Source organism: Tamandua tetradactyla, chromosome 5, assembly GCF_023851605.1.
Source record: "Tamandua tetradactyla isolate mTamTet1 chromosome 5, mTamTet1.pri, whole genome shotgun sequence".
In the NCBI taxonomy this organism is placed as follows: domain Eukaryota; kingdom Metazoa; phylum Chordata; class Mammalia; order Pilosa; family Myrmecophagidae; genus Tamandua; species Tamandua tetradactyla.
Genome location: NC_135331.1, coordinates 81,640,767 through 81,663,859, shown reverse-complemented (window position 1 = coordinate 81,663,859; position 23,093 = coordinate 81,640,767). Strand labels below are relative to the sequence as shown.

General features: G+C 41.2%; 1 protein-coding gene and 1 pseudogene across 4 annotated transcripts in view; one reads left to right on the top strand and one right to left on the bottom strand.

The window, feature by feature from the left end:
• Nucleotides 1–6,449: 6,449 nt before the first annotated feature.
• On the bottom strand, nt 6,450–7,032 carry LOC143682550 (eukaryotic translation initiation factor 1A, X-chromosomal-like; annotated as a pseudogene).
• Nucleotides 7,033–11,373: 4,341 nt separating this feature from the next.
• DCUN1D1 (defective in cullin neddylation 1 domain containing 1) overlaps nt 11,374–23,093 on the top strand; it is a 58,228-nt gene continuing 46,508 nt past the window's right edge. The window contains exon 1 of one of the 4 annotated variants that reach the window (XM_077161155.1): nt 11,374–11,524. Coding sequence is in view for 1 of the 4 variants with exons in the window: in XM_077161153.1 (XP_077017268.1) it covers nt 15,536–15,538 (3 nt within the window). In the remaining 3 variants the exon portion in view is untranslated. Of the gene's footprint in view, nt 11,554–15,437; nt 15,539–23,093 lie in introns of those variants that run through there. The other 3 variants (XM_077161156.1, XM_077161154.1, XM_077161153.1) reach the window with 3 other exon arrangements.

The following is a 23,093-nucleotide window of genomic DNA, read 5'->3' as shown; positions in this document are numbered from 1 at the left end:
AGAGCGAGGGCCGCGAGGGCTGGAGAACACTTCTGGAAAATGACCCCTCAAGATTGGCTCAATTTTTTAATCTTCCCCTGTGGATCAGCAACCGGATGTTTTTTCTTAGGTTCTCAGCTATTTAGCATTTTGCTGGAAGAAGGAAGTGATACCCAGCCTGATACTCTTCATAAGGATCCTCATGCTAGACACTGAGATGATAGTGGGCAGAAGCACCTAGAAGGACTGTCCGAAGGCAGGGAAGGTGCCAGCAGCGCCTCTGGCCGTGGTCCACTCCCGTCGCTGACTCTCTGGCTGCATCTAAACTCACTGGCTCCACCCCACCTTACTATACAGACACCCCCTGCCCAGCCTGAGGATGTACCAGAGGAAATAGGGAAATCGTACACAAATGATGATACCAAAGTAAAATTAGGAAATCACCTAAAGAAAAACATGAATGGAAGGAGGCAAAGTGCCTGGCCCTGCACCGAAGAAGGCCCTGTGCCCTCCTGAGGCAGATTTCTGGACCCCAGTGTGCAGCTCTTTCTAAATGATCATTCCATATGGGAAATCTTTCAACTGAACGGCTGAAAACTGAAGCTTTAATGAGCTGTGAAGTCTGTTAAATGTGTTTTTGATGTAGTAACATATATACATGAAGAACATGTGTTTTTAAAACGGTGGTCAGAAAAGCAACTAGAAAGGACATTCTGTGGCCAGCTCCTGATGGCGTGTTATCCTCAGTGGGAAATATACACACTTAAATGTGCTAAAACTGCACTGCATCTTGAGAGCAATACCCACAAGGCTAAGAAGATCAGCCTTAAAGAAATTTTATAAGGAAACAACTGTTGCTCAGTGTTGTTTGCAGCCTCAAGTGAGCTGCTATCTGCAGCCTGACTTAAAGGAACATCCCTCCCTCCCCTGCCACACACGTGTGTCTAGTGAAGATTTTCCTGTGGTTATATATAATTACCAGTATTTCTTCCAGAGAAAGGGGGCACATGAATGGCAGTTGTCGTAAGAGGCATTAATAAAACCTTACTTTTAAGTTAAAAACGAAAAAATAAAAAACAGAAGCCAGAACTCACTTTCCTAGCTTGCTCTTGGCCTAGGGAAATCCAGTTTGGAAGAAGCAGAAGCAGTTTCCCCAGAGCGTGCTGTTGGAACGCTGCTGCACCGCTGAGCCGCATTTTCTCTGCTCATCAGCTGATGGCCATTTGGATTGTTTCCAGTTTTTACCTATTATGTGCAATGCCGCTGGAAACATTGCTGTATTCTTCTTTAATTTCTCTTGGATAAATAAATACATAGTAATGGAATTGCTGGGTCATATCGTAATCAAGATGTTAGGATTTAACAAATGATTATGATTACTGAATCATTATATAGATATTTCTACTTTGCTTTCTAGTGTATTAGAATAGACAGAAAGGAATACCTGAAATTACTGAACTGTAATCTAGCTGCCTTGATCTTTGATAATTACTGAGTAACTATATAGCTTTTGTCTTGTGATTGTAAAAATCTTGTGACTGACCCCCACTAGTATCCCCTTATCCTGTTTTTCAACTTCAGAGTTTTATGATCACTAAATACAGCCCCTAATGTTTATTAATGAAGGGCCTTGGGTCAGCCCAGGACTAACCCACTGCAAGTCCAAAACTATATTGCTAGACGGAGCTGTATCTAATCAAAATGGGCCCATCTGACATGCTCAGTTGCTTAAACTTTAACCTGTAAGTGAGCTATACCTCATTATAATACTAAAAATCACCCCCATCATCATATTAAGGCACCCTTTTCTTACATGCATTCTGCAACTAAGCATGTCATCAACCTGTGAACGCTCAATAATTAGATCACCTCTAATTACATCATCTAGAGCCTTTGTGCTCATTATCCTAAAACCCACCTGTCTTTTGTTTCTTTGTTTTTTGCGAGGTGCATGGTCCGGGAAATCAATCTACCCATGTTTTCACCACTTTTGATCGGTATCAATATGGTAGGCTTAAGATTTTAAAGAAACTGCCAAACTGTTTTCCAAAGGGTCTGTATTGTGTTACAATCCCACCAGCAATATTTGAAAGTTCCTGTTTCTCTAAATGCTTGCCAAAACTTGTAAGGTCAGTCTTTTATATCATAGCCATTCTGGTAAGTGTGTAGAGATACTGCATTGTGGTTTTAATTTATATTTTCACAATGACAGTGATGTTGAGCATTTTTTCATGTGCTTATTAGACATTCACATATCTTCTTTGGTGGAATATCTATTCAAATCTTTTGACCATTTTAAAATTGGGTTTCTTGTCTTCTTATTATGAGTTGTAAAGTTTCTTCATATATTTCAGGTGCAATTCTTTTTATCACAAATATTTTCTCCTAGTCTATGACTTGCTTTTAATTGACTTAATGGTGTTTTTTGAAGTGCAAAAGTTTTAAATTTTAATAAAGTCTAATTCATTGATTTTTTTCTTTTGTGGATTGTGCTTTTGGGGTTGTGTCTAAGAACTCTGACTAATTAACATCATAAATATTTTCTTCTATACTTTGCTAAAAATTTTATAATTTTAATTCTTGCATTTAGGTCTATTATCTATTCTTTTTAAACATAACAACATACAAACAAGAACATTCTTACCGTATGATCATTCCATTCTTGTTATATAATCACTAACTCACAGTATCATCACATAGTTGTATATTCATCATCATGATCATTTCTTTGAACATTTACATCAATTCAGAAAAAGAAATAAAAAGAAAAAAGAAAAAAATTGTATATACCATACCCCTTACCCCTCCTTTTCATTGATCACTAGCATTTCAGTCTACTAATTTTATTTTAGCGCTTGTTCCCCCTATTATTTATTCATTTTTAATCCATATGTTCTATTCAACTGCCCATAAAGTAGATAAAGGGAGCATCAGACACAAGGTTTTCACAATCACACAGTCACATTGTGAAAGCTATATCATTATACAATTGTCTTCAAGAAACATGGCTACTGGAACACAGCTCTACATTTTCAGACAATTCCCTCCAGCCTCTCTATTATACCCTAACTAAAAGGTGTATTATCCATTTTTTAGTTAATTTTTTGCATGGTATGAGATGAAATCTAAATTCATTCTTTTGTATAAGGTTATCCTTGGCTACCCAGGATCATTTTTTTGAACAGATCATCTCTTTCCCCCATTGAATTGCCTTGACACCTTTATCAAAAATCAGTGGAAAGACATTAACTAAAAAAAAAGACAGAAAGAAACAAAAAAAATCAATGGAGGGGGTTGCAAGGGTAGTTCAGTGGTAGAAATCTCACCTGTCATGCAGGAGACCCAGGTTCAATTCCTGGCCTGTGCACATGCCCCACCCCCCCAAAACACACACAAAAATTGAAGAAATGGTGCTGTAATAATGGGATACCCACATGGAAAAAGAATGAAATGTGGCTCCCACCATACAGCATTAAAAAAAATCAATAGACTATAAATTTAAGGTTTATTTCTTGATCCTCTATTCTGTTAACTTTATGTCTGTACTTATGCCAGTACCACAATTTCTTGATTTCTGTAGCTTTGCAGTAAGTTTTGAAATCAGAAAATGTAATACCTCCAGAATTGTTATTCTTTTTCAAAACTGTTTTGCTATTCTAGGTTGCTTGAATTCTTATGTAGATTTTAGGGTCACCTTATTAATTTTTACAAATTTTACAAAAATTGCTGGGATTTTAATAGGGATTGAATTGAATCTGTACTCTAATTTGGGAGAATTGCCATCCCAACAATATTGAGTTTTTTTTATCCATAGACAGAGGATATCTTTCCATTTATTTAGATCTTTTTTACTTTCAGCAATATTTTGTAATTTTCAGCGCACAAATCTTATACCTCTTTTGTAAAATTTATTCTCAACTATTTTCTTATTTTTGGTACTATCTTGAATGGAATTGTTTTTTAAATATCCTTTTCATATTGTTTTTAATAGTATTTAGAAATAGAATTGATTTTTGTGTACCAGTCTTGTATTCCAGTGGATTTACCACCCTTATATTATATTTCAAGCTATTAGGTGGGGGTGGGGTGCAGTAGGGAAGTAACTTCTTAGGATTTTCTACATATGGGATATTGTCATCAGTGAATAAAGACACCTTTACTTCATTCCAATCTGGATGCCTTTTGTTTTTCCCTATTGAATTGTCTAGAGCCTCAGTACAATGTTGCATAGAAGTAGCCAGAGCAGATACTTTGCCTTGTTCCCATTTTAAAGGGAAACATTCAGTCACTCACTGTTAAGTGTGATGTTAGTGCAAGTTTTTTTGTAGATGACCTTTGTCAGGCAAGAAACTTCAGTTCTATTCCTAGTTTGTTGAGAATTTGTATCAAGAACCAATATTAGTTTGTTGAGAATTTGTACCAAAAATGGATGTTGGATTTTATTAAATGCTTTTTCTTCATCTACTGAGTCAAAAGAGTGTTTTTCTCTTTTTCTTTATTAATATGGTGTATTACATTAATTGATTTTAGACTGTTAAACCAACCTTGCATTCCTGGGCATTCTGTCATGGTGTATACTCCTTTTTATATATTATTGGATTCAGCTTCAAATATTTTGTTAGGGATTTTTCCCTTCTATGTTTATGAGGGATATGAGTCTGTAGTTTTATTCTGGAACTGAAATCTATTTGATTTGCTTCTACGGATATGTACAAATGAAATTTGCATTATTTTATATCTGTATTTAGTTCGAATGTTCCTTTTTTTCTTTTGAGAAACAGTGTTCATAGGTTATTTTTAAAGCACAAACCAGATGTTATCTATTGGTTTGACCACCAAAATATAGGCATGTCTCAACTGGGGAACTTTCCAAGGTCCTCTATTCACCCTGATGCCTATTACAGACATGAACAGAGACAGATGGCATGACAGGACTTTGTGGCCTCAGGTCCAACCACCCGCTGACCACAGACAGGAGAGGAGGAAGTTGCCACCTTCTCCTTCACTTCAGCAGACTGCATGGAGTGAAAAATTCTTCCTGAGTAGTTACCAACCATCATCTCCACTTCCTAATATAGTCTTTTGAGATTTGGGGAAGAAATGTGATAATGAACCGCAAATCTATAGAACAAATCAAACTGGTTCTACCAGTTAAGGTGTCTCCAGATGCCAGACCATAGGAAGTATAGGTAGAATCTGTGTTTTGACCTAGTGTTTGCCAAAAAAGGAGGGAACTAATGATCTATCTAGTGTTTCCTTCCATGTGTAACCTTAATATGTGTTCTGACCATCGTTCACTTGTGTTATTTTTATTCTACGGAACATAAAGAACAATTACATTCTCCATTTGGTTAAAGAGATGTCCAAATGCAATAGGATGTAAATATTTTACATTACTTTTCCTCTTCTGAAAACAAACCTATCACCTTAGCTTGAGCATCACTGTTACTTGTTCTTCTCAACCCAGTTCATTTGTTAATTCCTCTGGGATGAACAACCATTGCTGCCACGTGCCTCTCATGGCATCACATGTGCTGCTTCATTTCATTCTTTTTTTTATATTTGACATGACATTTTCTTTATTATAGATCTCAGCTGTGGCTCTTCCATTCAGAAATTAGAGAACATCTTTTCATTAAGTTGGGGGCTCCCTCTTCCCCAGGCTTAACAGTTTGAGAAATGCTTAATTTATAAAAGTTATTGTAAAATTAACTTTCATTATACATTTCTAATTTATAACATTCACAACTGCAATTTATAGCTTAAAATGCATGTCTCTTAAAAACAAAATTGCATCTATGAACTTTTTGCATAGTAAAAATATTCTATGTGTCTTGCCATCAAATCTGTCTTTCGTTTGTGAAACTGGCTCTGTCTTTAAGTAAAAACACTGACAACTAATGTATCCATATTTCCGAAGTCAAGATAATTAATTATTAATTTAGTATCTGCAGCTACTAATCTTGCACACTGAAAACTGCTATTCAAACCATGTTCTAAAATCTGCACTTTGGAATTGTTTTGTTTTTCAAATAAAAGTGACAACAAAAAAAGTTTTAATGAATATATGAGATATCAAAGTGAGTATAAAATACACATGGCTACCTATATATGAAAATACCCCAATCACTGACATCAGGTGCAGATTTCTGCCTTCCTTAAATTTTATAAAAATCACAAGAGAATATCTAGTTGGCTGGAACATACAGATCTGTACGGTACACTTATTCATACTACGACTCATCTTAATACATTTATTTAATACACCTATTTGCTGTAAGTGGTCTCAATAGAAAAGGAATTTCCTTTTTACAACAGTAGATATTGACCCTTAAGTTCCCTAACATCAAAAGAACAAAGTGGGTTAACATTTTACTTGAAATATTTCAGCATCATAAGTTCTAAAGGAATGTAATAAATACTTTAAACCAAACATTAAACTTGCTTTAACAAACTATACTTCTGCTAAATGAAAGTTTAGTTTTCTTAATAGGTGATAACCAAAATCCAAACTGTAGAACAATCCTTAGAAAAACTGTAATGTAAAATGCTGAATTAAATTTAGATATCATCAATGTCTTCATCATCATCACCTATGTCATCAAACTGGATTTCGTCATCATCTCCAGGACCAAATGTAGCTGTTTCATTTACTTTAGGATGCTCTGGAAGCTCGCCATGTGCTTTCAAACTTTCAGCTTCATCTGCAATGTATTTTTAAATCACATTAGTTTTGTTACCCTGATAGTCCCGAAGACCAGCCAATATAATGTTTGAGGTATTTATCCAAACATTTTTTCTCAATTTTCCTCTGATACAACATAACCTCTTTATAGCATCAAAACACATTGCTTCTAATCATCCATTTCCCAACATTTTGATTATCTGTGCATATTCTTGTCCATTTTCTTTAAACACCAACTCTTTTTTTTGGGATCCATTCTCATTCTTACCTCTACTCCTATTTTTACCTCCTTTACCTTTATTCTTGGGCATGACGATGTCCACTGAATCATTGACTCGCTGCCTCCTTTTTGGGTGGGACGGCCGCAGTGAGTGCTCTCAGAGCAGCGAAGTAGGCTACCAGAAATCTCACAGGACAAAGCGGATGTGGTAGGCCAGGGAACTGGCTTCATTTAATTTCCACAACAATATGATGCGGTATTGCGAGGAGTTGGGATCCTAATACAGAGTCTGAGGGAACAGCCCCATAAAACTGTCTTCACTTCCAACACCAACCACAAGTTGGAGGATCCCCAAGGCCACCCCTACATCTGACCTACTGGCTACAAATTCAGGAGTTCCCATGACTACCCTCAGGTTTGATATTTCACTAGAAAAATACAACATTAAGGAAAGTGCTACATTTATGACTGCAGTTTTATTATAGCAAAAGGGTACACATTTGAAAAAGCCTAAGGAAGAGATCCATAGAGCAAAGAAGAGGTCCTTTGGTTGAATCATCGGCCCCGCGGTTGAACTCAATCTCTAGACCCTCTTTCCTTACTGGAGGTTGGGCTGATATCACACAGCTCAAAGTCTCCAACCCTCTAACATGGCTGGTCTTTCTAGCATGGCCAACCCCAGTCCTGAGTCCTTTCCTTTGCATAAACTATCTGGTTTGGGTTGCAGGGCCCATCATAAATTATGAAGACACTCCCATCACTTGGGAAACTGCAAGGTTGCCTCCTAGGAATCAGGAACAAAAAGCCAGCCACAGTTTTCATTACCTGGTTAAGTATTACCCCCTCTATTTTACCAAAGAAGAAACTGAGAGTCAGGGAGGTTAAGAAATATGCCAAAAAATACTCGAGTGTGGTTCAAGCAAGCTCTCCAGCTACTGCAGCCTCCCTTCTGCCCATAGTTCCTCTGGGTACCGCAGGACGCAGTGCTTACACTGTCTCTCCAGAGACACTTTGCCACCTCCTATAGTTCCCATGTTGATTGATTCCAAGCTCCTGGGGTTGATGGTTAAGCTGGAGGGGTCTGCAGAGCAATGTGCTCTTCTCTTTATATTTCTCGGACTTCAAACTGTGGTTGGGAAGTAGGTGTTCAATGAATGAGTCAACATATGACTGAATAAGAACAATTAAAGTTTCTGGAATTTTAATGAAAGCTGGATTTGCAGCTGGAAGGACACCAAGAATTTATTTAACCTAAACTCTTCTTTTCACTGCCAGGGGAGTTGAGGCTCAAACCCTCCTTAGTTTGTCATTGATATCAAAATAATAAAAATATGAAAAATAAAATGCCAATGGGATTGAATTTAAAGATAACATTACAGGAAAAATAAATTCCAACTTCAGTGACTCCATGATTGCCTCCAAAATACTATTTATTCCTTCTTTTAAATGGCATCCATCTGAAGGATTAGACTCTAAGCTTACACATTTCTCAGCCATGAAACCAACCAGACAAATGGAACACCTGGCTCCGTGATAGTTCACCAGGGAACTCTGGTGCCACAGACCTCCTCCGAGGCATGTAGCCCTGTCGCATTTGCTCACTGACTGAGTAAAGTGCTCTCTTACGCATGTCACAGCTATGCTATTACTCTGTAAAGCTGTATCCTATTGATCAGGAATGAAGATAATCCCTTCCTCTCCCTTAACTTTTCCCACTAGCTGTTCTTTCTAGCCAGACCTGATCTGCCAATTGTGCTGTCATCAGCTCTCCCAAAAGCTCAGAACTGACCATGGCCTTCATGCTTCCTTTCTGTCAAAACCCTTGCCCCTGCCCTCTCTCCATGTCCAGGCTGACATCAAAATCAAGGGATCTGAAATTGTGAAACTGTATCCCATAGCATATTTTGAAATTTGTTCTATAATCACTTGTTAAAATTGTACTTTGAAATGTGTAGCTTTTTTTGTATATATGCTACATTACACAATAAAAAAGAAAAATCAAGGTTATCTCTTTAAATTCTCTAAAATTTTTCACTGAATTTCAAAATGGTGATCTGTGACCACAGCCCTTTCCTTTCACCCACCTCTGGTCAGATCATAGCTTCCATCCCATATTTTATCTTAAAAGAACTTTGCCAAATCACCTCTTGCTCAAATGTCCTGAAGAGTTCCCTCAAGTGTTACCGGACAAAGGTGATGGATTATTTTGCCCAATGTGCTCTAATGACCAATTTCTTGAGACATTGGGGTTTCAAAGAGAGAAAGAACTATTACTAGGCACATAGTAGGAGAGCAGATGGCTTAGTAGTGCAAAGTCTGTCTCCTGAACCACAGTAAGTCAGGTAGCTTTATTAGAGAAAAGGTGGCCAGGGGTTAGGGTAAGGAGCACAGGGGCCCCAAGTGATGTGATTAGAGGTGACCTGATTATTAAGCATGCACGGATTGATTGATTACCTGCTTAATTGTGTAAGAAAATGGCAGCCTTAATATGATGACGAGTGTGATTTTTACTATTTTAATGAGATCTAGGTGACTTGTAGGTTAAAATCTAACCTCTGCACATGTCAGGTGGGCCCACTTTGGTTAGATCCAGTCTCGGTGATCAGGGTAACTTTGGACTTGGACTGGATTAGTTCTGGGCTGACCCAGGACCTTTCATTAATAAACACTAGGGGCTGTCTTTAGTGATGACAAGACTCTAAAGTTGATAAAATGAATAAATGGCTAAAAATGAAGGATAGTCATAAAGTTAGAGTCTTGTCATCACTAAAGACAGTGGCTTGAATCCTTTTAGACCTGGCTTAAAGACTGGTCCTGCTTCCAGAATGATCCCGTAACTCTGACCTCTACACCCTTCCTAGTAATAAACTTTTTCTCTCTTTGAAACCCCTGTGTCTCAGGAATTGATCAATTGAGCTCACCGGGCAAAACAATTCACTGCCTTTGTCCAGTAACACTCATATCCCACAGCACATTAACTTGCATTGGCTTCACTTTTAGACTCCTTCACGGATTTCTTCTTTTTGTAAATGTATCCTCAAAATATTAGCATTTCTTATTTTATTATTTTTTTCCCTCTTTCACAGTGCTGTGTGCTTACCTGGCCCTGATATTAACTTTTTTAATCTTATAATCTTTTCAGAAATCTTCCCTTTCTCCAAACTCTCCTCTCTTCACCCAGGCCAAATAATTTCTTCGAAATGGGTGACATTTCTTGAGGGAAATGGAGAAAATGACATTACTTGTGTACCTGCATAACCCTGAAAAAAAAAAAACCCAAAACTCCAAAGTGCCTGTGAGATGTGTCTCAGTGTTTCATGTCTTATTTTGATGGAAAAACCCTTGTGTAGAAATCACATTTAACAAGATGACATGTTCAGTATCAGGCAAATGATTGGCAATTGGTCGACCTCTATAAATTTGCACAGTATGATTTTGTAGTTTACTAGACATACTGAAAATATTTATCCAGTTAAGTATTTTTAAAGGGTCATTCTTACTACTTCAATTGAACCATGTTAGCTTCCCAAATGCTAAATATTTGTTTGCTTACTATCGGCTATGTATAAATATTTCAGGTTTATTTTTTATTTATGCTGGAGGTAAAACTTATTACTCCTGCTTGTTGACATCTACTCCCGGCCAGCCACTACTGGGGCCTGTGCTGTCCAAAACAGCAGCTACCAGCCACACATAGCTTCCAAGCTCATGAAATGTGGCTGGTCCAAACTGTGGTGTGCTGCAAGGGTGAAATACCCCTAGGTTTCTAAGAATTACCATGAAATAAAAGTACATAAAATATCTCAATTTTTTTTTATATTGAGTACAAGTTGAAATGTTAATATTTTGGATAGCTTGAGTTAAAAGTATTTTTAAACAGGTGAAACTAAGTTTCTGTTTTTTTACTTTGTAAGTGTTGCTAGCAGGAAATTTAAAATTACATATATGTGGCTTGCATTATATTAGTGTTGGCTTAAGCACTTCGTATACTTAGAAAGGGATGAGGGAGGGAGGGAGTGAACAAGACTGGTTATATTTTCCTGGTCTTTGAAACCAGCTCACAATAATCTACCAGGAAAGAATCAAACAAATGTAGGGATTGATGGACACTTGTTACAATTCAACCCACTCTTCTCATTTTGAAATAGCGGTACTGCGTACCCAACACATTTGTGTGCCTCAGTATTTATTATTCACAGAATAAATACAGGCAAGTGGTGTGACTCGATGCCAGCATTTCCTCTCATCTCAGTGGAAACCGTCTTGGTGAAGTTACCAAAAGTATTCAGAGACATCCCCAGGATTCTCTTGGATCATGAAACCTGCTGCGATCTGTGGAATTGTTTCAGCCTCTACGGCCTCAATGAAGTCACTCTTTGCAACTGACCAGCACTCTTGAGAATGACACTGTGGCCCAGGACGTGGTCACATGCAGGAGGGACGCAGCCAGGCTGGGCAGCGAGTCCAGGACCCACACCCAGGGCAGCACAGTGGGACATTGTGACATCATCAGTGATGGCGAAGGTGTCCGCTGCTGCCCTGCAGTCCCTGCTGTACTGCATGTCTGTCCCTCTACCATGATTGGGGAGCAGCTGCCATCAGCAGACCCAGATGTACCCTGAAGTGACAGACTGGCTCTGGTGAATATTCCCACTTTCCGATTTAGAAAGTGACCCACTGGAAGATGCCTTTTGGTGGCTCTTCTGTGCAAAGGGGATCCTGGTGCCCAGTTTCCAAAGGACAGTCCCTGGAGTTTATCCCATGGTCCCTGATCAAGGGCTCCTCTTCAAGGGGCCTAGGGTGTGGGAGGAAGTGTCCCAGGCACTCAGGCCTTGGGCTTCATGGTAACTGCTGCCCGGGAGGGGGCAGCCAAAGGTGTTCAGTCCCCCCACTCTGTCGGTGAGTCTGGCACAACTCGGGCCAAAGCTTTGCGTGGTTCATCCCTGTGGCTTCCCTAGGGCCCACCCTGACCCTGATGTCCAATTCTGCCTTTCACCCTTAAAATGTTATTGTAATTCTGGATTCATACAACCTAATGCCATGTTTTATGCAAACTAAATACGTTGCATTGGTCAATCTCATTTAATTGTGCCTATTTATAAGCAGTGGGAAGCATCAATCTGATAGTGCCTGTATGTAAGTGCTGGGCAAATCTGAGTCCATCCAGCTGTGGAGGGTGGGCTGCCTGTGCACCCCACACCGTAACTTCCAACTGCACGTGCCCTGCACACTTAATTTTAGCTCAATGATTTACCAGAAATGTCAGCAGTCTGTCTTTTCAGATAACTTTTGCTCTTTCTCTTTTGGTGAAAGACAGGTTTTTAAAATTTGAAATCCTTACTTTTACATGTTTCTTTAAATAGAACTGTAACTATTTTATCAGTGAATATTATTTACCTTAACATGACTTTTTAAGCGTCTGCAGCAAGATTTTTCAAACAGGATGCTTTACTTTGAAAAAATGACATTCTGCAAATACTACATATTAATTTGTCTGTGTAGCTGTAAGTATGCAGTGAATCTATATGTAGGTGTACAGGTATGCATAAATAGAGAATTTTAGCTAGATGTTTACATCTTATTTCTTATTATTGTATTGATTGCAACTATAAAAAATAATCATTAGAAATACCATTCTTAAAAAAATCAGACAACTATTTGGAACCTCACGACAAAAAGTGATATGACCATGTTAATATTATTTTGTTAATCAAATATTGTAATTTATGCTTTATCTTGAGGATTCTTTTCCATTTAAAAAATACAGGACAATTTCAACAAATATGTTTCTCTCTCAATAATGACGACTGAGCAATAATTCATTTCACATTCAGTACTTGTAGCTCAGAAATGCAGGAAGGGGTACAGTTGCTACTACATCTATAATCTGAATATACAGCATAATGTACATCTCCCAAGGATGGCAGACATTCCATTATAATAACAAACAATAATTGGCATATTCGGAAGCCCAAAAGACAGACAGATGTCAGTTAGATTTCTCCTTTTTAAACATTTATTTATTCAACTAACTTTTACTGTGTAGCCCAGCATATGTCGTATACACCAGGCAACTGCTTTGACACGGAGACATTGCAACCATCTCTGGTTTGGAAGATCTAGGGAAGAGAGGAGGTGGTCATGAAAGCAAACCACTGCCATACGATGTCATAAGTATAATCTAAGTGTAAACAAGAGGTCATGGAAGTGCCGAACAGACCACACCTAATTGCTGGGTCCAGGGACGTGGTCAGGAGCCCGTCACAGACAGGATGGCCTTAGACTGGAACGCCTGGTACCGGTAACTCGTACAGTGTCCTGGTTAAGAGATCAGGCACTGTGACTGGATGGCCTGGATTTAAATCCCAACTGTGCATTGATGAGCTGTGAAGCCATGGTCTTGTTATATACCCTCTCTGGGCTTCAGTTCCCAGCTCTGCAGGATGGGCATGACCAATGGGCACGGCTCACAGGGTAAAGGTGGGGATTGTCTGAGTTAGTATGTACTGAGAACAGTGCTTGGCACATGGAAAGCCTGCAGTCAGGGTTGGCTAGTGTGCCAGGGAGAACACACGAGAGAAAGCAGAGGGATGTGAAGAAGAATGGCACAAGGTGCATTTGCATGGAGGGTGGTAGGCAATGACAAGGGTGAGTGGACAGATTGCATGGGGAGAGCCTTATATGCCACACCAATGAGTTTCACATTTATGGAGCCATTGAAGAATTTTAAGGAACAAATTCAGATTTACATTTTAGAAAGACAAGTTTGGAGTGGTGCGGAAAAGGTAGAGGAGAGAAGATTAATTAAGAGGTTGCTGATGGTATGAGGAGAGCTAGGATAAAGGTTTGGCTGTAGAGTGGAGGGTGGAATGCAGATTCAAAAGATATTTAGGAGGTAAAACTGACGAGATTTGGTGACATTAGATGAAGGGAGCTCTAGATGATACTCTGACTTCTAGTTTGGATGATCTGGTGGAAAGACAGGAGGAGAAGCAGGTTTTGGGAGAAGCTTCAGGCTCTGTCCAGCTTGATGGGCCTGTGGAATGCCTAGGATTAGTGTTTAGACCTGCCTCATAGGAACTGGACATATCCAGGGCCCTCGGGATGTAAGTAGTGGCTGACATTGTGGGAATGTGCATGGTGGCAAGACACAGGTTGTATTCAGGAAAGAAGTTCAGGGCTGGTTCTCCTGCAAAGCTCAGCACTAAGAGCCAAGGAGTCAAGCTGACAAAGGACAGTGGGCGTAGAGGAAGGAGATGTAGAAGAAAGTGGAGTCATAGAAAATGATGTAGAGGGGAAACTCGGGTATTCAAACTCAGTAGAGAGGTCAAGGAAAATAACTAAGAATTGTCCCCTTCAGTTGGCAATTAGGAAAAACTGCTTAAGAAAACCCATGAGCTATTACTTCGGTAAAGCAGAACAGAGTGGGGTGAGAGATATAGCAAACCCTCTTCATCAAGGCCCTAGGTGTTAGTAACTATTTCAGGTCAAAGGCTAGATGAATTCCTGGACAACATTCATAGATATGGTTCATTTTCAGTCGTTTCATGAAGCAGATCTGCCCTATTTTGCAAGGCAATTTCTCCAGAGTTAAGCAAGGAGCTTGACACACTCGTATGCTGCTGGTGGAGTGAATGGATGAATGTTCTGTGGTGGCCAGGCATCTGCCTTGGTAAAGCTCTGGGAACCCCAGGAAGTGCCAGGAGATCTTCCGGAGTTGCCAAAGTTCTGTTGCTTTTATTAGAACTGCAAAGCCATGGAGTTAAGAGGATGATGTGGTAACTTATGCCTGTGTTTGGGGTGGAGGGAGGGTGCTGGCGGTGATGGTGACAGCGGGTCCGCTCACGGTGGCCCTGTACTACAACACACACGCACTCCTAGCTGAGTCTTGGTGTGATTTTTTGGATTGTTTGCTTTATTTCCTGTCTCCTCCCTCCCATGATGTCTTACCTGTCCAATTGGTTAGTAACTTTCTTAAGAGCAGGTACCCTTCCAAATCCATAAATCCTTCCTGTGCGCTCGGCGCATTCTCGCTCCCTTGACCTGTCTCGCAATCCTGCCGGTAACCAACCTAGCCAAACTTGGAGCAAAGTAGTAGAGGCCGGGATTGTCCAGGCGGCGTAACATGACCCTCCGCTAGGTCGGCCCGTGACTCCCTCCAGGACTTCCAGTAAGGGCTGACCTGGAGACCCCTGGGGCAGCGGTTTCGCGTGGCCCTGAACCCCCAGTCCTCGGGGGCCAGCCCGGGCCGCCCTGCAGCCAGGTCTGGGATGAGCCCCGGCGTAGGCAAGCGGGGACCTGGCCCTGGAGCCTGGAGGGAAGACCGCGTGCCCGCCGCGGCTCGCACCGGAAGCAACGCGCCAAAGCCAAAGCGCTCCCCAGGCCCGCGTGGACGCCGCGCGCGGGGCGGGGCCGGGGAAAGCAGTCGCGCGGGGACCCGCGCCCCGGCGCCCCCAACCCCGGCAGCCCCGCGTGCCCCGCCCCGCCCCGCCCCGCCCCGCCCCGCGCGCTCCGGGAGCCCCGCCCGCGCCTCCCGCCGGTGCGCAGTGCGCATGTGCGGCCCGGCGACCCGAGCGCGGAGCCGCCGCCGCCGCCGCCGCCGCCCATTCGCTGCGGAGCCGGAGGAGGAGGGAGCGGCCGAGGACACCACCATGGTGAGCCCCGGCCCCGGCTCCGGCCCCCCCCGGCCCCGCCGGCCCCCGCCGCCCGCCGCGCCGCCGCAGCCGCCCTCCCGCCTTCCCGCCCTCCCGCCCGGGCGCCGCCGCTACTCGAGGGCCGAGGAGGCGGAACGGGGCCGGGCCTAGCCGGAGCCGGGCGGGAGCCGAGCGGGGCGGGAGGGCGCGGAGCGGAGCGGGGAGGAGCGGGGAGGAGCGGGGCCCTCGCGGCCGGCGCGGGGGGGGGGGGGCGTTGGGCGGGGGAGGGGACGGGGCAACGGCCTGTCCTGCTCGGGCCTCGGCCGCCCCATTGTGTCCCGCCGCGCCGGGGACCGGGGACGGACAGACCTCCCCGGCGCCAGGCCCGGGCGAACAGACTTCCCCTGCACCCGGCCGGTGAGGACAGACTTCCCCGGGCGGACAGACCTCTCCGGCGCCAAACCCGGGAGGACAGACTTTCCCGGGAGGATTGACTTCCCCGGGCGGACAGACTTCCCCGGGAGGACAGACTTCTCCGGGAGGACAGACTTCACCGCGTCAGGCCCGGACGGACAGACTAACCCGGGAGGACAGACTTCCCCTGCACCCGACCAGGGAGGACAGGCTTCTCCAGGCGGACAGACTTCTCCGGGAAGACAGACTTCCCCGGCGCCCTCTCTACGCTCCTGGCCCGAGAGGACAGACTTCCCCCGGCGGACAGACGTCCCCGCGCCTGGCCGCCCGCGCAGGCCCCGCGCGCGTCGGGTGCTTTGGGAAGGGGGAACCTGAGTGGCCGCTGCGGTCAGTCTCTGCAGGGAACGCGGGGACCGGGAGCTGGGCAATGGGGACTGCAGCCTGGTCTCCCTTCTTAAAATTAGGAAAAACTGACTTTTGCTACTTTTTGAGTGCATAATTTATTTGCGGTGGGAAGGGTAAGTGGTTCATTCTAGTAGTCAGAGGCAATTTGTGATTTTAACAGATCAGTTACTTAGTCTCTTCTATGTGGAAAAAACTTCTTACAAACTTGGAGACCCTTGTAGTCTAGATAATTTGTTTACATCGGTGATTATGCTCCTGGCTCTGTTGGAGTCTGTGTTTCAGGAGAGATGTTTGATAGTATATAGTCAGAGTGTGGGCTGAATTCCACGTAAAATGATGTCCTTTTGCTTATGGGAAGTGAGAGGGACTCTTTGAGGAGGGTGTGAGGAGGGACTGCCCCAGTAGCTTGTATTTAGCTGGTTTTGTTTCTGCCGAATGACACTTATCTTACTCCAACCCGGCAATATTTTGGTGTCATGAATGGATATATATGCACCCTTGGTGTGTATGAGCTGGCAGGAATGAAGTATAATTCTCTGTAAGTGCTCTGTGAAATTGTCAGCGTGCATGTGGGCTGTAGCATACTAGGTTTGTGTAGACTCAGGATGATAGAGCTGAAATGACCTCAGAGATCATTTAATTTACCCTTTCCCCAAAGAAGAAATTGAGGCTTATGGATGTATTGAGATTCAAGATTGCAAGATTGTGGGAGAACTGACACTTTTCTCTGGGCCTGTCATTCTCCCTAGTATTTGTGGTACATGTAAATCTTTTAACTCAAACATTAAATCTAGAGAAATGGTTCAAAAGTTGATTTGAAATTAAGTTATTAATACTGATTGAAACAGGAAAAAAGATGTTATTACTGAATGAGCTAAGTAACAATTCAAATGAGTAGATCATTGATAAGTTAATTACTGTTTTTAATGGCTTTTTAAAAATTGGATTTTGAAATTTAGGACTTTATTTTCAACAAATACCTGAGCCTACAAATCTAAATGAATGCCTGCCTATTCAAGGTTGTGTCAAAACTTGTTGTACGGTCTTTTGCATATCTACAAGTAAATCAAAGCTGGGCCTTAATTTAAACTATTTATTGAGTACTTAATTTAAACTATTTATTGAGTACTTAATTTAAACTATTTATTATTTACTGTGTGCCAGGCACTGTTCTAGTCACTGGTGGTGTAGCTACATCAGCCAACAGACAAACATCCTTGCTCTGGCGAAGGTTACATTTTACTGGGGAGAAACAAATAATAAACATAGTATATCTAATTTTCTCCTTTACTGTGATAGCAACAAGTGCTATGGAAGAATGCTGAGCAGTGAGGGGCAGAGCAGAGCACTGGTGACCCGGTCCCAGTGGGTGCTGAAAGCTGCTTGGGGTTGGCTCTCCTGGGGAGGCGCTGCTTGAGCAACTGAGGACGCGGAGGTCAGGTGTGCTGATGCGTGGTGGAGTTTGAGGAGCAGCGGGCAGTTTGTATGTTGGGCTGGGCCAAACATGGATGGGGGACCTGGAGCGGGGGAGGTCTGCTGATGCTGCATGGAGGTGGGCTGGCTTCACCCCAGGAGACAGGAAACCCCTGCAGGGCACCTGTGGTTTGATAAGCTTCCTTGTTTCTGTTGCTCCATAAAGTGCTATTAAAAATTATTTTTTAAAGCAGTTTTTAAGACAGCAAAACCTTTACTACAATCAGTTGTCTTTACTCTCTACCTTGTAGCTTTGGTGTACAGCGTTTTGAGTTATGTTTAAGCTGACTGTGTCTGTTGAGTAAAAACCGGTTGACTGTCCAGTTCACTTAGACACACTAGGGTTGATGCTTTTGCCTGGTTCTGGTGGTTGTGGTTTAATGGCTATATGCAGAAAGTTGGCACCCACATGGGGAAAGACGAAATTAACATTTATTGAGAGCTTGGTGTCTGCTAGTCAGACAATTTGCAACCTTTATTTGGTCTCCACTCTAACTTGTGAGATGCACATTACTACCTCCTGTTTGTTACCTTTGTGGATATGGAGGCTCCCAGGGTCTAAGCTTGATGGAGGTGGAGAGCTGGGGGAGCAGAGCGCTGGCTCGGCTTGCACAGTTCCCATGCCCCTTGGCAGCAGGTGTGGCTCTCAGGTTGATTTGTCCTTGGTGTCTTCTCATCACACTGAATAGTGGCTAGGGTTTCATAGCAAATCCAATGATGTCATGTGTACAGTTAAGTAACTGAAAAATTACAGACTCCTTTAGTGCATGTAGTTAAAAAAAAATGGAGGTTTTTTTGGTAAAGTTTTTAAAGAGCTGCATTCACCTGAGTCCAGTGGCTGTTGTGATTATGGTCTGGAGACACTAGGTCAAGCATAATGGAAACCTAGGAGAACCCCCCCCCCCCTTTTCCATTTCAGAATATGTTCAAGTTGTGGTAGTATTGGCCATGACATTTGATGAAGAGAAAGAATTCCATATAGTATTCATTTGCTTTGTGGACACAAACAAGCTCTTGAATAACCAGCTGACTATCCAGCTGACATAGCCACTTTAGGTGTCCCCCCACCCCCAAGAAAAAGCAGTAGTAACAATAAAGTAAAAAAAGGCCACTGATGGGTGGGCCATGGTGGCTCAGCGGCAAGAATGCTTGCCTGCCATGCCAGAGGACCCAGGTTCGATTCCTGGTGCCTACCCATGTAAAAAAAAATAAATAAAAAAAAAAATAAAAAGGCCACTGAAAGTGTCTTTTGTCATGTTGTTGAGTTTATTTTTTATACCTAATCACTAGGAGTGATTAGGCTCCTGTGGTCTGTGTTGTGAGAGTCTGGGAGATATACTTTTGAATAGTCCCTTTTAAGGAGTTCTATAGCATTATACCTTAAAACCATCAATACGGAATCCAGAGATAAGCTGCTGAAGTGCATGGTCAGTTTCCTTGTCATATATGTAGGATGTATTTATGTCATTTCAGTAAACATTTAGAGTTTATTATTTGTAAGATTCTAATATTTCTGGATTTGGGCATTGAGTAGATACCAAATCTTAGCATTGGGAGATTTCATTTTTCCAGGATCACTTTTCTCTATTTGAAGAGAATGGCTAAAGACAGTGGTTTTTTTTTTTTTTTTCCAAGTTGGACTGTTTTCCCTATTTTTGTATTTAAAAAATATTTTTTATTGAGATATCTTCACATACCATACAGACCATCTAAAGTATCACTTTAGGTTTCCCCCCCACCCCCAAGAATCAGTGGGCCACAGTATAATCACATAATTGTGTATTTGTCACCATGATCATTTTTAGAACATTTGCATCACTCCAGAAAAAGAAAAGAAAAAGAAAAAATCCATACATGCCATAACCCTTACCCCTCCCTCTCATTGACCAGTAGTATTTCCATCTACCTAATTTATTTTACCCTTTGTTCCCTCTATTATATATTTATTTACTTTTTATCTGTATTTTTTTACTCATCTGTCCATACCCTGAATAAAAGGATCATCAGACTTTTCACAGTCACAGTCACTTTGTAAAAGTTATATCTTTATGCAGTTGTCTTCAGAAATCAAGGCTATTGGAACACAGCTAAACAGTTTCAGATACTTCCCTCTAGCCACTCTAATACACCATAAACTAAAAAGGAATATCCATATAATGCATAAGAATGCCCTCCAGGATAATCTCTTTACTCTCAAATCTCTCAGCCACTGAAACTTTATTTTGTCTCATTTCTCTCTTCCCCCTTCTGGTCAAGAAGGTTTTCCAAATCGCATGATGCTGTGTCTGTCTCATGTTGCCAGGGAGATTTACACCCCTGGGAGTCAGTTCCCAGTAGGGGGGAGGGCAGTGAGTCCACCTGCTGAGTTGGCTTAGAGAGAGAGGGGCCACATCTAGCAACCGAAGATGTTCTCTGGGGATGTCTCTTAGGACTAATTTTAAGTAGGCTTAGCCTATCCTTTGCAGGGATAAGTTTCTTAGGGGTGAACCCCAAGATCGAGGGCTCAGCGTATTGAATTGGTTGTCCCAGTGCTTGTGAGAATATCAGAAATTCTCCAAATGTAGAAGTTGAATATTTCTTCCTCTCCCCAGTCCCCCAAGGGAACTTTGCAAATACTTTTTTAATTCTCTGCCCAGATTACTTTGGGATATATCGGGGCATTACACTAATCTGGACAAACCGACAAAATCTCACTCCCTAATTAAGATTCCATGTAATTATGGTGTTTGAATAAACTGACCATGCAAATGAGATATCTTGCTACCAAAAATATAAATTTTGCACCAAGTGAACATATCTCCCTTTGGTCTCACATAGAAGTTGAAGTTTTAAAATATAAACCATGTCTTCCTTTACCCTGCATCTGGTTTACTTTAGTCCTATCAGATCGGCTTCATTCATATCTCTAGTTGAAAAAAGACAAGTATTTTGATAGAGATTATTTCTATCCATTATTATAGTTTATCAGGAATTAGCAAAAATAATTTTTAGTAGTGAAGAAAATCTTCAAACCCAAATGAAAATATTTACCACATATATAGTTGTCTTCTTTTAAATAATCAAATAATTCTGGAGATGGAGTGAAGAAATCCTTTGTTTCAATAAATGTAATTTTTAAAAAACTGGTGAGAAAAATTCTACAAAAACCTATAAAACCAGTTTGGATTTTACAGGTATAGTTCATGAAAAATTTTTTTCCGGTGGATTGCCATCATGTATTGTGTACAATAATTACATATGATGCATTCACATTTGATTTAGTAGTGCAGTACTTCTTAAGAGTTCATTTTAATTGTTCAGGAAATTTTAAGTTCAGGAAATTTGTAAGTAATAACACAGGCCTAAACATAAGTAATTATTCTAAATTGTGAATTGTAATTTAAAAGAATGCTATTTGAGGACTTTTTGTTTGTTTTGTGTAATATTTGAAATTGTATGCCATTTCTTATCTCTTCTTGCCATAACCTGGGCCAAGCCTTCTCACTGGCAAAGGGAACCAGTGTTTGCTCAAATCCACATTGAGAATTGTAGGCTGTAGCCAGTTGGTTTTGTCAGTTGTTTTTAACATAGACTGACTATAAATGCATCTTTCTCCCTGTTGTATTGCTTGTCTTAAAATAACCTGTTCCCCTCCTCTCCTCTCCAAAAATAAAACTAAAGGGAAGTTCCACTGCTAAATTAGTCTTTTGGTTAGGTTGTAAGGGAATACTTAATGGGGAAGTTTTAGTCAGAATGAAAATTGTTTACATTTGAAAAGGTAAGGATCCGTTAAGTACTTTTCCTTAAAATAAGAAATATTCTCTCCACCCCACCCCAGACACACTTTAATCAGATTGTAGTTTCGCCAGTTTGCTTCCCTTTCACTTGGAGACAATGTAAAGTAAATGTAAAAACTGCAGCAGGGTTCCTTTCCTAGCTCTGCTACTTTTTGAATGTCTGTCCTTTGATACATCATGCTCTGAGGCTTGGTTTCCCTGTTGGTGAAATGGAATTAATGATAACCACCCTGAAAGATTGTTGATAATGAAATACCTAGCACAGTGCCTGGCACACAGTAAGAGCTCAGTAATTTAGCTAGTTTTCTGATTATGGTATATTCTTTTTTCCTTTAGCAATTCCAGAGTGTTCTTCCTTCCTGAACATTTGAGGAATCTGTATTATGTGCTAGTTGCATTCTAAGAGTTTGAGTTAATTCATATAGCCTTCATACCCTTTATTTTTCAGATGAAGAAATGGAAGCCCAGAGAGATTAATTTTCCCAAAGTCACACTACTGTTAAGAGGCACAGCTGGGATTAAAATCCTGCCAGCGTGGCTGCAGAGTCCACACAATTAACCAGTCCTGCTGTTTGTCCTGCCTCTTTGTGCAGTTGGAGGGGAGGATTTCCTGCTCTCCTGTCAGCTTCGGAGGTCTCTCCCTCCTCTAGGAGAGCCACCAGGGAAAGCGTTCTTAATAGGCCATCTCCTTCGTTAAACTTAGGTTTTTCTGCTTTTTGACTTTAGCCCTATAGTCTAGGGGAAGTTTTTTATAAATGAGTGTTTGGGGATAATGGTAACATTTGGTTACATTTGCTGAATACTGTGTATTATATGTGGAAAGTACTATTTTCCTAGACTAAATTACTGAATTCCATAAAAAACCTGTGAGAACCAATATACAGAGCTTTTAATGAAAATTATGGGTGAGCATTAAGGAGTTTTGATTTTTAAAGCATTGTCTTTCTTGAGCTAGAGTTATTGAATCCTGAGTTAACTAGAATTGAATTAGAAACCCAGTTCCTAATTCAGGCTTAGGCATCTGCTTCTTTCGGACGTATTGGCTGAAGTTAAACTTAAGAGTGAGAATATGAAAATTCAGAATGATAGAACTAATAAAATAAAATGAATCTTATTCTTAAAAACAGTTATCACTTACCCCCATTAACATGATTTCTGCTTTGAAATAGTTAAGACTTAGTTGACTGGTAAGCCATTTTCCATATTCAGTGTTTTTCTTGAAGGAAATACTTACAGGAAGGATTCCTTAACTTTATAATCATTCTTATTTATTTATTTATTACTGTAGAGTGTTTCTGACCCTCCATTTTTTTCTTTTTTTAATTGTATAATATAACATATACAAAGCAAAAACAGAAAAAAGCAGTAGTTTTCAAAGCTATCTTCAATAAGTAGTTACAAGACAGATCCCAGAGTTTGTCATGGGCTACCATAACATCCTCTCAGATTTTCGTTCTAGCTGCTCCAGAGCATTGGATGCTGGAAGGAATAAATATTTTTTTATTATC